This window comes from Aquarana catesbeiana, linkage group LG01 (assembly GCF_042186555.1).
Source record: "Aquarana catesbeiana isolate 2022-GZ linkage group LG01, ASM4218655v1, whole genome shotgun sequence".
Classification (NCBI taxonomy): Eukaryota; Metazoa; Chordata; class Amphibia; order Anura; family Ranidae; genus Aquarana; species Aquarana catesbeiana.
In genome coordinates this window covers 151,274,199-151,291,418 of record NC_133324.1, presented here as the reverse complement: position 1 = coordinate 151,291,418, position 17,220 = coordinate 151,274,199, and the positions used below count along the sequence as shown (strand labels likewise).

General features: G+C 39.7%; 1 protein-coding gene across 1 annotated transcript in view; it reads left to right on the top strand.

Moving 5' to 3' along the window:
• EDIL3 (EGF like repeats and discoidin domains 3) overlaps positions 1–16,960 on the top strand; it is a 1,025,075-nt gene extending 1,008,115 nt beyond the window's left edge. Inside the window, exon 11 of the mRNA XM_073624465.1 lies at positions 13,905–16,960. Within this exon, the coding sequence (XP_073480566.1) occupies positions 13,905–14,054 (150 nt within the window). The 3' untranslated portion in view covers positions 14,055–16,960. The remainder of the gene's footprint in view (positions 1–13,904) is intronic.
• Positions 16,961–17,220: the final 260 nt, after the last annotated feature.

The following is a 17,220-nucleotide window of genomic DNA, read 5'->3' as shown; positions in this document are numbered from 1 at the left end:
TGGGAGCAAAACAGAACTTTTAACAGTAACTATGCAAAGCTACTGTCAGATGGAATAGCAAGAGGAATGGCATGGTTTGGGACTTTAAAATGCTGCTCAAAATCAATTCACATGGAGCTGTGCTTAGAATAGTTGGAACACAGCCCACCCACTGCTGGTCAGTTGGTTGTCAGCGAAATGATGGGAGGTCTCTGTAGAGCTCCATGTCAGTGCATAATCCTGGTGAGGGGGCTAGAACTGGATGTCAGCTACCAGCAACAGTAAGACCCATTTCATACTGGGGCGGCGGTCGTGTTAGTGCTAAAGCGTTGCTCACTTTAGCTCTGTTTAAGCAGTGCTTTTTGGCCGCTAGCGGGATGCTTTTAACCGCAAAGAAGAAGTTAAAAACTCCAGTGTGGCGGTGCTTCCAAAGCGCTTTTCATGTGCTTTGGAAATGCTGCCCATTCATTTCAATGGGCAGAGTGTTTTGGGAGCGCTAAATACAGTGAATGCAAGGCGGTTTTTAGGTGCTTAGCAGAAGCTATTTCCAGAGCTAAAGCGTCTGAAAACCGCCCCAGTGTGAAAAGGGGTCTAACCTAGGGTTGCCTCATTTACCAGCATACTTTGCATTATTGTGTGTCTGTGGCCTTCCACATTCCCCCTTCTTGGTAGGATATACAGGTGCATCTCATAAAAATTTGAATATCATCAAAAAGTTAATTTATTTCAGTAATTCAATTCAAAAAGTGGAACTCATATTTTATATAGATGCACTACACACAGAGTGATATATTTCAAGCATTTCTTTCTTTTAATTTTGATGATTACGGCTTACAGCTAGTGAAAACCCAAAATTCAGTATCTCAGAAAATTAGAATATTACATTATTACAAGACCAAAAAAAAAGGATTTTTAATACAGAAATGTTGGCTTACTGAAAAGTATTTTCATGTACATTATAGTATCCACTCAATACTTGTTTAGGGCTCCTTTTGCATTAATTACTGCATCAATGTGGCGTGGCATGGAGGGGATCAGCACGTGGCACTGTTGAGGTGTTATGGAAGCCAAGGTTGCTTTGATAGTGGCCTTCATCTGCATTGTTGAGTCTGGTGTCTCTCATCTTCCTCTTGACATTACCCCACAAAATCTCTATGGGGTTTAGGTCAGGTGAGTTTCCTGGCCAATCAAGCACAGTGATACCATGATCATTAAACCAGGTATTGGTACCTTTGGCAGTGTGGGCAGGCGCCAAGTCCTGCTGGAAAATTAAGCATTGTCATAAAGCTGGACAGCAGAGGGAAGCCTGAAGTGCTTGAGAATTTCCTGATAGAGTCCTGACTTTGGACTTGGTTAAACACCGTAGACCAACACCAGCAGATGATATGGCCCCCAAATCATCACGGACTGTGGAAAATTTGGCATGTTATTAGGAAATCAAGGTCCCAGAGTCTGAAGGAAGAGTGGAGAGGCACATAATCCAAGTTGCATGAGGTCCAGTGTTAAGTTTCCACAATCGGTGATGATTTGGGGAGCCATGTCATCTGCTGGTGTTGGTCCACTGAGTTGTATCAAGTCCAAAGTCATGCAACCCTCTAAAAGGAAATTCTAGAGCCCTTCATGCTTCCTTCTGCTGACCAGCTTTATAAAGATGCTGATTTCATTTTCCAACAGGACTTGGCACCTGCCCACAGTGCCAAAAGTACCAATATCTGGTTTAATGATCATGGTATCACTGTGCTTGATTGGCCAGCAAACTCACCTGACCTAAATTCCATAGAGAATCTGTGGGGTATTGTCAAGATGAAGATGAGAGACACCAGACCCAACAATGCAGATGAGCTGAAAGCCACTATCAAAGAAACCTGGGCTTCCATAACACCTCAAAAGTGCCACAGGCTGATCGCCTCCATGCCACTCTGCATAGATGCATTAATTCATGCAAAAGGAGCCCTGACCAAGTATTGAGTGCATACTCTGCTGTACATGGACATACTTTTTATTAAGCCAACATTTCTGTATTAAAAATCTTTTTTTTTATTGGTCTTATGTAATATTCTAATTTTCTGAGATACCGAATTTTGGGTTTTCACTAGCTGTAAGCCATAATCATCAAAATTAAAAGAAAGAAATGCTTGAAATATATCACTCTGTGTGTAACACATCTGCAGTATCTCCCTAAAGTGAGTACACCCCTCACATTTTTGTAAATATTTTATTCTATCTTTTCATGTGACAATACTGAAGAAATTACACTTTACTACAATGTAAAGTAGTGAGTGTACATCTTGTATAACAGTGTAAGTTTACTGTCCCCTCAAAATAATTCAACATACAGCCATTAATGTCTAAACTGCTGGCAACAAAAGTGTGTACTGTCCAAATTGGGCCCAAAGTGTCAATATTTTGTGTGGCCACCATTATTTTCCAGCACTGCCTTAACCCTCTTGGGCATGGAGTTCCCCAGAGCTTCACAGGTTGCCACTGGAGTCCTCTTCCACTCCTCCATGATGACATCACAGAGCTGGTGGATGTTAGAGGCCTTGCGCTCCTCCACCTTCCGTTTGAGGATGCCCCACAGATACCCAATAGGGTTTAGGTCTGGAGACATGCTTGGCCAGTCCATCACCTTTACCTCAGCTTCTTTAGCAAGGCAGTGGTCGTCTTGGAGGTGTGTTTTGTGTCGTTATCATGTTAGAATACTGCCCTGTGTCCCAGTCTCTGAAGGGAGGGGATAAGGCTCTGCTTTAGTATGTCACAGTACATGTTGGCATTCATGGTTCCCTCAATGAACTGTAGCTCGCCAGTGCTGTCAGCACTCATGCAGCCCCAGACCATGACACTCCCACCACCATGCTTGACTGTAGGCAAGACACTCTTGTCTTGTCTTTGTACTCCTCACCTGGTTGCCACCACACATGCTTGAAACCATCTGAACCAAGTAAGTTTATCTTGTTCTCATTAGACCACATGACATGGTTCAAAGTATCCAGCTTACAATACGCCGAACAGCACAGAGACAAGCCTCAAACCTTCTGACACAAAGTCATTTGGAGTGTTGAGATCAAAAATGAGCTTTTTCGTCACAACCATAAATGCTACATTTGGAGAGGTGTCAACAGGGCCTATGATGAAAAGGTACACCATTCCTGCCGTGAAACACGGAGGTAGATCGCTGATGTTTTGGGGATGTGTGGGCTACAAAATTGATGGCAAGATAAATGCAGTATGTTATCAAAAAATACTGGAGGAACATTTGCATTCATCAGGAAGCTGCACATGAGACGTACTTAGACATTCCAACATGACAATGATCCAAAACACAAGGCCAAGTCAACCTGTCATTGGCTACAGCAGAATAAAGTAAAGGTTCTGGAGTGGCTGTCTCAGTCTCCTGAGCTTTTTGCCATAAGGAATGGACAGGCTGAATAAGGAATTCAGGCTGGAGCAAATAGATGGCACAGAAAGAAATACAGCAATAAACATAGATAATTTAAATACTAGTTCAGGTCATAAGCAAAAGGTGGAACCTAAAGAAGAAGTATGGTAATATGCAAAAGCACAACTTAAGGTTAAGTTTACATTTTCCCTTATGTATTAGTGATTTTCATTTAATGTATACAAAGCTACAAATTAGAACAGGACTTAATAGAGCTGTATTAGTTTAACTACAAATATAAATATTCTTCCTGCTTGATCTGAATACTGAACATTAATAATGGTTATATTTTTATTAAATTATCTGATTAAGTAAGCAATGGATCAAAAAAAAAAGCTTGGGCTTAAACTAAACATTCATGAAGTGCTACATAAATTCCAAAACCAAAACCTTTTTCTTTCAGCTAGGACAGTGTGAGGAAGGATTGGAACCCCTGCTAGTTTTTTTCTTATATAACTTTTTAACTCTGTCTGCCCCTGTTTGTGAGAGTTAGTTGTCACCGGGACTAAAATTAGGGGAAAGTCTAAGTTTTGAGTGTTCCTCAGAACAGGAATATAAGGAAAACAATCAATGGGGACACTCATTCCAATGTAAATTGATTCTATAGAGAGATTTTCACTCACTTTCTAAGGTTTCCTCTAGAAAGAAAATAAAGGGATTTTTCCATAATGGATAAGACCTGGGGAAAAAAAAGTACTATATAGTGTATACAAAATGAAAAAAACCTTAGATACACAAATAGGCTATTGTATTAAAAAAGTTATGAAAAAAAAAAATGTTTATGCAAAAAGGAGTAAAGGTTCATCTCAATTATCCAAGCATATGTTTGTTTAACTATTTTATCTGTGCATGACTGGGAAATTTAAGTGACTCTTTACTCCTTTTTTGTGAGACCATTGTATACACCTTTAGTAAATCAGCCTCTTTAAGGCTTTATGTACATGGGACGTTTTTACAGCCTCTCATGAACGATTTAACTTGACAGATAGTAACACATGTCCATTTTGCCCTGTTTACATGCCACGTTTGTGTTTTGAACCATTAAAAAAATAAAAAAAAATGAAAAACGCCTGTGAACAAATAAAACATTTGGCGCTTGAAATGCCTCTAAGCTCAGCTTCTGAACCCATTTTTTTGCGTTCCAAGAAAAGCCTCTAAACTCAACTGCTTAAAAATGATTATAAACAACCCTGTGTACATGGACAGATAAGATAACATAGAGGAGAGTTCAGGAGCAGTTGAGAAAAATGCCCAACTGCTCCTAAACATCCATTTACCAACATCAGTGTACATGAGGCCTAAGTCTAATAAAAGGTTAACACTGGACATAGGTAATAAATGTAGACAACAAACCTAGTGCAAAAAGGCTGGGCAAGATAACTTCAGGGATGTTAAAATGTACAATCATATATTTGCATTGTTTGAAGTCCCTACCATAGCTTCTAGCTTCATTTTTTTACCAAGAAGAGAGGGGTACTCACAGTAGCATCAACAGTGATGCTGGAGCTTAATTCAGTTCAGTGTGGAATACCCTCTATGCTGGAACCATTCATGTATGCCCTTGGCACAAAGGAGCAATTGATGGGCATTAGGGATGTATGCTTTCTACAAGAAAGTTTCAGTTCTAGATAGCGAAGGGTTACAGGCCGTCAGATTTTTTTTTTTTTTTACTGTCTGTATTCAATTGGGGAATTCCATTCACTTTCTGTTCCAGATGCACAACAGAAAATTAGAAAAAAAAAGATAGCTGTCCCTGTAACAAGCAGCTTCATTGTAAAATTTTCTCTCAATACCCTGTTCCAGTGACAAAATGTTTGTATTTTTCTCAAAAGATGGGATTGAATTGTTAAAGGCAAATAGACAGGTTATTTTACAAGGGTATTTTCACTTTCTAGGAAAATGCGGGGAAGCTCTATGGACTTCCACCATCCAGTCATGTGCAAGCGAAAATACTGTATTTTTCAATTTACAAAGTGAATTTTGACCACATTTAGTAAACTAAGGAAAAGTCCACTGGAAAGTGAAAATGCACTTGCAAACTGAACAAACTATTTGCGATTAATACATTAACCCCCATGTTTCAGTGGCAATTGCTAAAAGGACAAATAAAGAGTGTGAATCTCCCCAGTGTGAACACAGATAACAATAAAAACCTGAAATTGGATTCTATCTTACCTTACTCACTCCAACACTATTTTTTTTTTTAGATACACTTTGTGGTATGTTGCATTGTGTCCTTTAAAACCTATCTTGGATTGCTGTATTGTGGTCTGTTTTAGGGTGGCTTAAGGGGTATGTAAACCCTAACAATGGGATTCTCTTATTTGCTTAACTTTGGAACATGTTACATGCTCCGTCCACACAGCTGTGTCATTCATTCACAGTTTCCAGACGGCTTGTCGATGAATTGAACTGTGAGGGTGCTAATTAGCACACTTGTATTTTATTCACAAGCCCTGCAGCTTTCAAACTGACAGCCCATACAGGAAAAAATATTAAATGCACATTTTCAGTACATTATTTTTTCTAAAAAAAAAAAGGTGAACTTATTTAATGTGTATAGTGAGATAGTCCAGTGGTAGGTTTTGAGTAGCTTAACAAAAGAAAATTTAGCTGACACCAATTAATTCACAAAACATGGCGTGTGTTGTCAGCCCACAATAGGATGCAGGAGTTGAGTGGATTCCTGACAGATGAACATGTATTCTTCTGTACTTAAACCTTGGGATAAATCATGGTGAAATGTGAATGAAGTGCAGAGATGTACTGCATATTTTTTATTTTTTGCCCTGAGATATATTTTAAAGAGAAACAGTCAGATATACATTTTTTTAAGAATTTAAATCACCATTCTTAGGTTATTATATTATTGCAGTTTTACTTCTCAGATATAATCCTGTGTGCTGTATTTAGTTGTAGTATCCCCCCTATTACAGCAAAATGGTCACCTTATGAACCATCACCCTATTTATAAAATAAATTGCTTAGCAAATTTCCCAATGAAAGTGCATGTGCATTTATTCCATGGGAATGGGGCAAAAATTAATATCAGTTTTTTTCCTGTGCTGGTTGCATTTTTTTATTGATTTAAGATGGAAAATGGACATTTAGGCCCTAGTGAGTCTATTTGAAATCAATGAAAACTATTTGACTTGTTCAAGAAAGCCTCTAATAACATTATTTTTTTGTCCCATTCACACAGAACGAATGTACATGTACTTTCACAGGAAAAACTACTATGCAAGCTTTTTTTTTTTTAATCTATACACCTATGTGTCAGGCTGTAAGCCCCTAATGTGTTTTGAGTGTCTGTTATTTAGCATTGAGCTTAGGCAAACTATAGGACAGCACTAAAAGCTATATCTTCTTCTCTCAAGTATTCATTAATTGTAAGGTTGCACTTTTATACAGTAATAATTCAAGAATAGACATTCCGATTATTATAGATACCTCTTGATGTCTTTTTCCCTATAATTAACTTGTGCTTTGCCCATGCAGTGCAAAGTAACACATACACCTAATTGCCCCTCCCCCCATCTTTCGCCTTGTTGTCACCACCTCTCTCTCCTTGCTGGAACACAGTGAAATACTGGTACTTCTGGGCATGGGTGACTCGCTTCCCTTTCTCCAACTATACAACATTTGGTGCCTCAATGGCCAATTACTGTCCAGGTAACCTATAACCTTGTGCAAGCTCCAACCAGACTGACTAGACGGCCCTTCCATTAGGGGCGCCTTGGCTCCGCCCCCTCTCTCCTCTCCAACCCCTGTATGCAGTGGATAGATTCATGGATAGCATGAATCTATCCACTGCTGCCATGGCCGCCCCCTATTCATGTGTCCGGCCCCTTTCGGGTCACCGGGCATATGAATTAGAGCAGCCAGGGGTTTTTTTTAAGCACCTGATTAGAGCCATAGGCTCTAATAGACTTCAAAACAGGGTAGACTTGGCACGCAGAGCAGAGGTGTGAAAATTCGCTGTTGCAACACTGATCCTTCTCCCAGCCAATCGAGAAGCAGGGATTAAACCTGTTTCCTGACTGGCCAAAGCGCTCAACGATCCCATTGGATTCCTAGCAGTGCTTTGGTAAGTGGAGGAAGCATGTGGAATTAACACCTGTGCCCCCACTGATGCCCGCACTGTGGAGGAATGGAGGAAAGTGGAGACACAAGAGGATCCCCCTACAGCCCTGTAAGTCGGTAAGTGCTGGACCTGGGGGGGTGCCCCCAGGTAGCTAGCCTCATGTGGGGGGGGTGCTGCCACTGGAGCTGCTAGCAGGGGGTGCTGTTAATGGAGCCGCTAGCCCCACTCTGGGGGGGGTTGGGGTGTTGGCAGCGGTGGAGCACTATCTGTAATGCTGGGCTCTATACACTAGCTGGATTGCTGGGCTATATACACTATCTGGATTGCTTAGCTATATATACTGTCTGGATTGCTGGGCTATATACACTCTCTATTGCTAGGCTATATACACTATCTGGATTGCTGGGCTATATACACTAACTGTATTTCTGTTCTATATACACTATCTGGATTACTGGGCTATATACACTATCTGTAATGCTGAGCTATATACCCTGATCTATGAGGCTGAGTTGTAGATACCCAGATTTGTAATGCTGAGCTATATATTCTGATCTGTGAGACTGAGCTGCATACTCTGTCCTGTGATTCTGGGGCTGTATGCTCTGTCCTGTGATGCTGAGCTGTATACTCCTGACACTATGGGTGGAAGCAAGTAGAATACAGGGGACAGAGTGGGTGGATTATAAAAGGGGTGGGGCTTATGAGAAGTGGAAGGGGTCAAAAAAGGAAGGCGGGTCTGGATCCCCCATTCTAAAACTTCACCACCCGTCGCTGGATAAAAGAGAGTCTAAAATGACTTTTCCCTTAATGAATAAAAGTGGTTAAGCAAAACAAAAGACCTATAATTATGTTAATATTTACTGCACATAATGAGCTCTTTTTGTGAATTCCTGTTGTAGCTAGCTTAAGACGCTACCTTAAATAGGAATTGTGTCTTAAAATTGTTGCATGGTAATATATAATTGTCATATAGATGGATTACTGGCATGTAGCTTTGTGTATTTAGTCACCATATGGTCTTCAAGAATAGAATTATACATTCTATGAGAAATATTAACTTTGCAGACCCATCAGTATGTTTTAAGCCAGCTGCTTATGATTGTTTTGAAGATAAGTTTCAGCACAGCAACTGTTTTCTACTGGGTATTGTATCATTTCACCATTAGGCTTAAACTGTTGGTTTACACAATGGTGGATTTACTTACTGCATGTACATCTGTTTGGACCTTTAATTAAGGCAAATTGAATGGCCTGTAAAGTGATTGTAAAGCTACGTTTATTAAAAAAAACAAAAAAAAAAACAAACATGTCATAATTACCATCACTGTACAGCTCGTTTTGTACAGAGTGGTCCCGAACACTGTCTTCTGGGGTCCCTTGGTGGCTCTCGCGGCTCCTCCCCACAGCAGATAACCCCCTAGGAGAAGCGCTCTTCCAGGGGGTTACCTTACAGGCACTCTCCTAAGTCTATCATGTATGACTCAGCCCCGCCGCCCGGCACACGCGTTATTGGATTTGATTGACAACAGTGGGAGCCAATGACTGCGCTGCTATCAATCTATCCAATCTTGAGCCGAGAACCCCGGGCAGAGGAAGAGCTCGTCCCTGCCGTATAAAGTTCCAGGGCTCAGGTAAGTAAATTGGGGGGCTGGGGGGCCAGTCACTGCCATGTGTGTTTTCACCTTAATGCATCCTATGCATTAAGGTGAAAAAACACAAGGGTTTACAACCTCTTTAAGGTTACAGACAGCAGTGATTTGTAAAACACAGTATGTTCCTGATTAGCTGATTAGCTTAAACATAAAGGTTTTTATTCTTTTTTAAGCAAACACAGGAGAGCTTCCGGCAGCAAAACAAAACTTCAGGAAATGCAACACGAAAGTTTGCTTATCTTCAGCATAAATCAAACTGTTAAATATGCAAAAGTCAAGTAAGGGTTTTACCCTAGGGTTAGAAGCATCCAGCTGCAGATGTTTGTCCGTTTGTAGCACACATGCAGCACACAACCAGTTTTCCATCCAACTCCTACACCACCATGCTTAACACTAAGTGCTTCCTTTTTTATGTGCTGCTTCCTGGAGGCTGCTTAGCCCTGTAGGGACTGGAGCCCCCATAGTCAGGAGTGAAGGTTCTTTTCCCACCCAAATGTCACTCCAAACCTCCAAAATTCAGAGTCCCAAATATCGCTTCAATAATACCGAGAGGACTGTGAGTCAGTCCTCTCCTTTACATGACTACCCTGGAATTCCTCACTCATCTCAGGTGAGAGCCCTGAGTACCTTAAAGGGACCGCAACCCAAATATTGGTGCCACATAACACCCAGCTAGGACCCATCCTTGGCATCGTGTACAGTATAGACAAGGTTAAGGATGCAGCTTCTTCCACCACTCACTGGGGATTGTCTGAAGGTTATACACTAAATTTTGATGCAGAAAAAGACGAGGAATTTTACAAGGTGCTGAAAAAATTCCGCACTGTACTCATTTTATTAAATCATAGCATAAAGCCCAACTCCTCTACCTGTGACTCAGATGGGGATGCCAGGAAAATAAATCAGAAACATAGATAAACTGGTATAGGAAGGCACAGACATCAATAATACCTCACAGAGATTGTATCCTTTCTCACTCTACTGCAAACATGGTTTTGTTGCTGTTCCCATTAAAGGGATTTTGCTATAACTTCCTGTTCCTGTAAACTCATCACTCATCACTAGGGCACTGATACATATCCTCTGTTCAAAATAAAATTAGAACAGTTTTAGTTTAAGCTGAGCTTTCCAGGAAATAAAAAAATAAGACATACTTAAAACATTCTGTTTTCTATTTTACTCAAATGTATCCAGTAGTTGAATATAGCTAGAAGATAAACATGCCAAATCAGCGGGACTCAAAAACTTTCACTAAGAAACAACTAATAGGGCATACACACGGTTGGACTTTGTTCAGACTTTCCGACAACAAAATCCTAGGATTTTTTCTGACGGATGTTGGATCAAACTTGTTTTGTCTACACACGGTTGCACAAAGTTGTCGGAAAATCCGATTGTTCTAAACGCGGTGACATAAAACACGTACGTCGGGACTATAAACGGGGCAGTGGCCGATAGCTTTCATCTCTTTATTTATTCTGAGCATGCGTGGCACTTTGTCCGTTGGATTTGTGTACACACAATCGGAATTTCCGACAACGGATTTTGTTGTCGGAAAATTTTATCTCCTGCTCTCCAACTTTGTGTGTCAGAAAATCCGATGGAAAATGTCCGATGGAGCCCACACACGGTCGGAATTTCCGACAACACGCTCCGATCGGACATTTTCCATCGGAAAATCCGACCGTGTGTACGGAGCATAAGAGTTTTTATTATTATACAGGATTTATATAGCGCCAACAGTTTACGTAGCGCTTATTATATTTCTCCTGTCTAAGTACAGGCAAGTATCCTGAACTCTGTATGTCAAGGACTATGGTTCTGCCTCTGCTCTCTTTCTTTCCTACTTGTCAAAACACTTAAAATATTTACTTACAATGATTCTTCTGAATCTTCAAAGAAAATTATAGCTTTAGAACATCTCATCAGGGCCACATCTAAAGAAAATAAAAGAAAGTCAAACAGTAAAAATAGAAGAATAGCGGTTAGGTTGCAGTTTTAGGATAGGATGAGGTCCAAGGTTCTGTGTGAGGGTTAGGGGTTAATTTGAGGTGTAACTTTAGTTGTAAACTGTTGAGTACTGGGTTTTAGCTATAATAACATAGTTATCAAATAATGATATGCACAATTTTAATTGGTGCCAAATACATGCACATGACTAAAAGTCACATTGTCCTTTTTATTGCTCTGAAACGTTAAAAGTTTACCTGCGCCCAGATTTATGGGCAGTGAAGTATTTGCAAGTATCTTAAAAAACTGTAAATTAGCTTAAAATAAGTAATTTTTGACCTCTCTAGCTGCTTGTACTGTGAAGTCATTTATTTTTAAAGATCCTCATCAAGACTCTCCAGACAGTTTTGAATCAGTTTCTAACAGCTTAGAAGCACCTTCGAAGTGTTGACATTACATAGAAAATAGCTGAGATTTCTGTGACCCTGTTGTAAACCTGAATTTCTCCACAATGCCTAAGGTCTGGTTCCAACTATTTCAGCTCTGTGAGCTGTTTCTTGGGCATGGCAACCCAACCATTTAATGGGCTGCTATGCCTGCGTTTCATGTAGGAAAAAGGTTCCTGCACCATTTTTAACCACTTGCCACCTGCCATATAGCAGAATGGCGGCGGCAAAGTGGTTTCAATAACCTGACTGGGCGTCATATGACATCCTCAGGACATTAAGCTGCTGCGCACCCCCGTGGGCGCGCATTGCGGCGATCGTTGTTGCAGGGTGTCAGTCTGACACCCCGCAACTCCGATCTAGGTAAAGAGTCTCTGACGGAGACTCTTTACCATGTGATGAGCCTGTAATCAGCTTTTCCTCACTCGCGTCTGACAGACGTGAGTAGAGGCGAGCTGATCGGCTGCTCTCCTGACAGGGGGGGTCTGTGATGATTGTTTATCAGCACAGCCCCCCCTCCGATCCCACCCAGGACCACCATCATGCCGCCCAGGACCACCAGGATGGCCATCCACACTGGACCACCAGGTATGCCCCCCTAGACCCCCAGGGAAATACAAATTTGTGCCCAGGCAGCTGCCGATCAATGCCCAGGCAGCTGCCATTCAGTGCCCACTCACAATGCCTACCACTGCCAGTGCCACCAGGGATGCCTATCAGTGCCTCATATCAGTGCCGCTTATCAGTGCCCATCAGTGCCACATATCAATGCCCATCAGTGTCCAGCAGTGCTGCCTATCAGTGCCCATCAGTGCCCATCAGTGTTGCCTATCAGTGCCCATCAGTGCCGCCCATCAGTGCCAACCATAAGAACCCATCTTTGCAGTCTATCAGTGCCCACCAGTGTCGCCTATCAGTGCACACCAGTGCCACCCAGTGCCACCCATGAGTGCCCATCAGTGCCGCCTATCTATGCCCATCAGTGCTGCCTATCAGTGCCACCCATCAGTGCCGCCTACCATAGCCCAGTGCAGCATATCAGTGCCCGCTCATTGGTGTCACCTCATCGGTGCTGCCTTATCAGTGCCCATCAGTGAAAGAGAAAACTTACTTATTTACCAAATTTTATAACAGAAACAAAAGCAAAACTTATTTTTTTCAAAATTTTCGGTCTTCTTTTTTTTGTTTAGCAAAAAATAAAAACCTTAGAGGTGATCAAATACCACCAAAAGAAAGCTCTATTTGTGGGAACAAAATGATAAAAATTTAGTTTGGGTACAGTGATGGATGACTGCGCAATTGTCATTCAAACTGCGACAGCACTGAAAGCTAAAAATTGGTCTGGGCAGGAAAGTGTATAAGTACCCTGTATTGAAGTGGTTAAAACATAGTGGCAGGGAAATCAAATGTTGTTTTTGCTCAATGCAATTTACCCACAGTTTCCACACCTGCAAACGTGCTGTGCTTTAAGATGCATGAGGGTGCCATTAAGGACAAAGGAGCAGTTTTTAAGAGCAGCGTGTTTTGGCTATGGGTGGTTGCGATTCCCATACCCGCAACCATCCGCAATAGTGTAAACCTAAAGCTACAGACATGAGTGAGGGCTTGTTTTGCTTTTGCTGCATGTTCAGAATATGTAATTACTTTAGTGTGTATGGTCTGGCACAGGTGTCATTCTTTAATTTCAAAAGCCCAAATGACAATATAATGTCACATCATTGCTCACTCAAGGTACAGATGGAACCTTTTATTTACTCAAAGTGTGTTGCAAGTGAGCTATTAAAGCGGGGGTCCACCTATCTATCATTTTTTTTTATTTGAGTTCATTCACAAACTTTTCTTCTCAGCATTACATACTCACATACTGTGTGTAATATGTCCGCCTGTGTCAGATTTCGTCGGAAAGAATAACTTATATTATTCACTGCAGGCGGTTTCCATCTTCATTGTGGGCATTTGAAGCCCACAAGCATTTATTTCCTAGCTGTGGTGAATGCTGTGCTCCCAGCATTCACCACTCGTTGCCGCACATGCTCAGTGGCATCCTGGGAAGCCTGAGACTAGCTCCCAGGACACTGTGCGGAGTCTGGGAGAGGCTAGAAACACGCCTACTCCCACGGGAGGAGAACCAGGAAGTGCAAAGAAGAATAGAAAAATAAAACGTAATTACTGCGATTTAAATTTTTTTAAACAGCATGTCAGCATCTAGGCAAGGAAGAGAATACATACAGATATTGTTCAAAATTTGGGTGGAACCCCGCTTTAAATTCATATTATTGTTCTGATAAAGCACTTTGTCATTATCTCCTCTTTTGATGCAACTCTTAAAACATTTTTTTTTTCATTTACAGGTATTTCAGGGAAATTTTGACAATGATACACATAGAAAGAATGTGATTGATCCACCAATCTATGCAAGATTTATAAGGATCCTTCCTTGGTCATGGTACGGCCGAATTACATTAAGAGCTGAGCTATTAGGGTGCACTGAAGAGGACTGAAAATACCCATCAAACAACCACTCAAAAGAAGTCATCATTTGCAAATTAAAAAAAAACTGAAAAACCTGAATGAGAACATGAATGGATTTTCATTGAATAAGTGCTCACCTTTTGGTAGGCTGGTAACTGTTTTTTGCGAGGTAGTCTGTGCCTGCCCTTAATGAACCCACCAGATTATGTCCTTCAAATATTGTCCCTTTGTAAAGAAATGTTTTAATTTTCTTCTAAGTTGTTCACACTGGTTGAAATATGTTGAGGAAGAAAGGCAGCATCATTTTTATTTTTACAGGTTTTTTTTGTTTGTTTATGAGCCTGGAAAATGCAATTATAACAATTCTCTTCAGAGCCAAAAGAGAGAAAAAAAATTACCAAACGAAAACCCGTTTTCCTATCTACAATACACATTTAGTTGTAAAAGGTGATGCTGCAGCTTAGCAATAAGATTTCTCTGGGATGACTGCATTATCCTAATTGTTTCCCTCGTGCCTATCAAAATATTAATATTTACATCTCAGATCTTAGAAATCCATTTGACTTACACCTATAAAATTGCAAACTTTAATGTTTCTTTCCTCTTAATTTCATTCCTATTGTGCATGTTCTTGAGGCATGTTATTACTTGTGTTAGAGACATTTCCTTTCTTAGTGACCTGAATACTAAATACTAGCAAACTACGAAAATAGGCTTTCTTTTCTGCATGTCATAAAAACAGCAATACATCAATATCTCATTCCTGTTTAGTTTATCACATAGAATGCACTGACGCCCAAGATTATTATACTAGCAAATCTCTTCTGAATTTGCCCAAGGCATTATAGTTCTTTAAACATTTTTTCTGCATCAGAACAGTGCTAACCATTTTACTTAGTTTGCAATATTACATATTCATGTATCTTTTTTTATATTAATCATATTGTTGCATGGAGGGAGATGAGAATAATGATAGGTTTGTGTGCATACTTTTTGTTTGTCATTATATGTCTCATGCGTTCAGTTTACTGGAGCATATATTTCAGGTTATACAAAAGTTGAAAATCAGATCTATTGTATGGAAAATGTGCAGTTTATTTGACAGCTGTGGACCTACATATGTATTGGTGTAGATGGTAATGCTGGTTTTTGAAAACACCTGTTGATAGAGACTGTGATAATATAGTAATACCTACTCAATGTGTTCTTCATTTAAACTGGTTGTATGCAAACCCATCTTATATATGTTAAGTCATACAAAGATGCAAAGATGAGTTTAGAGGTCAAACAAGGGATGGAGGGGTGCATGGGCCCTGCAAATTCACATGCACACAAGCAATTCCCTTGCATTGTTAAAAGAATGCGTCCAGTTGTGGAAAAAATGGTGAGGTCTTGTGTAACATAACTTTTTACTTGTTTAATTTTTAATTGTGCTGCATACAAAATGCCACTAGATGTTAATGTCCTGTCTGTCTGTATAATGTCCTTCAAAAGATATATATTGTGTATGATGTTGTATTCAACCTTGGTGAACAATATTAAAGAGAAAGTCAAACATAATGACCTATAGCAAAGAAAATATGTGATGAAAGATCATTCATTAGGAAAGCAGCCCATACAATGCACTTTATGCTATAGAATTGACAAACAATAGTCGTGACTTTCTTCAACTGTATTTGCTGTTGAATGTTGCTTTTTCGATCAAATGCACGTTCTCATCACTTTGTTTGTACAAGATTCACTGTTTTTTCTATTATTTATGAAATTATTATTCATTTTATTTTAAATTAACGTTTTTCTTTACTGCAGAAAACACCACATGGCAGTTTCCATGTTCATGAAATTGTAACTGTTAATATTTTTGCTCAAAAAGAGGATCTGAACTCTGGAAGCTGTGCCCAGAAAAAAAAAGACAAGCATAGGGTAAAGGACTAGTCACCAGTATTATCTGTGGACTCCCTATAGTTAATCTTTCTCCCATTACTGACTTACCAAACCATGTTCTGCACTGTGTCTTTGTGTGGGGGCAACTATCTTGGTAGAGGCGACTTTGCTTCCTTATTTCAAAACACACAGAAAGGAGAACAGTGAGAAGCACATGACATCACCAAATGTATTCCTGAACCGAATAAATTAGCAGTTCTTTAAATCTCTCAGTGCATATATACAGTTATGAGGCTGTAAGCACAGGAGTGCCTAGACTTCCTCACTTCTTGAGTTCAAGTCCACTTTAATGTCAAAAAAGGTTCTCTCAAATGAAGTATTTATGGCAGATTAAATATAAGTGTCTATGTATGAATGCAGACAGAAAGTTTACTTCTATGTTACTTAACATTTTACCATGTGGTGTAATAAATATATGTCCATGTCATCACAAGAAGAGTTTTCTATGTAAACTTTTTAAAAATGAAGGAGGTTAGATTATCGTTTGCATTTGTAAAGTATGTTTATTTATTTTTTTAATACAAAAGGAAGCAAAGAATGGATTTGTTTTATTAACATACTGGGAGCTATATATCAATATCAGGACATAATGTGGTAATATAAAGACCAGATTACCTGTACACATTACTAAATAATTTTATGCATTCTACTTTGCCTGTTTATTTTACTTTTATGACCCCAGATATATTTTATCCACTTACCCAAAGGGCTTGTCACAAAAACTGGTTTTAGTTTTATGTTGACTTTCTCTTTTGATATAAATATTTAAGCTTTGAAGACTAAAAGGTACTGTACAATATATAAACTATATAATGAGGGTTAGGGATCTCACTTGTTAGCCATTCAACAAATATAGAATACGGTAACCTTTGCAACTTTTAAAGCTATATAATATTGATATGTTTTGTAAATATTTAAATCATTTAGGTTGATGTAAAATGAGTATGACATTGTCTAGTCTTCAAACCTAAAATAAACTTTTGAAAAACTAGGTTATTTTTATATGTTTTCTGTGTATTTTATTGTATTTCTTTGTATATATTTAAGCAGTATTAGAACTGCCTGCATAAAAAGTGTTTGTTTTCTTTCAGTTTCACAAGAAAATCAGGGTTGTTTATTGAATGGGTAAATAAAAAATATGTACCTGTGGAGCTTTGGCCTGACAGCCCAGCTCTAGTACATGTCAACAAACCTGATTTTATTTCTGTGCCTCCTTGGGCACAGCAGGCTACTTCAAAACCTGTACCCTAA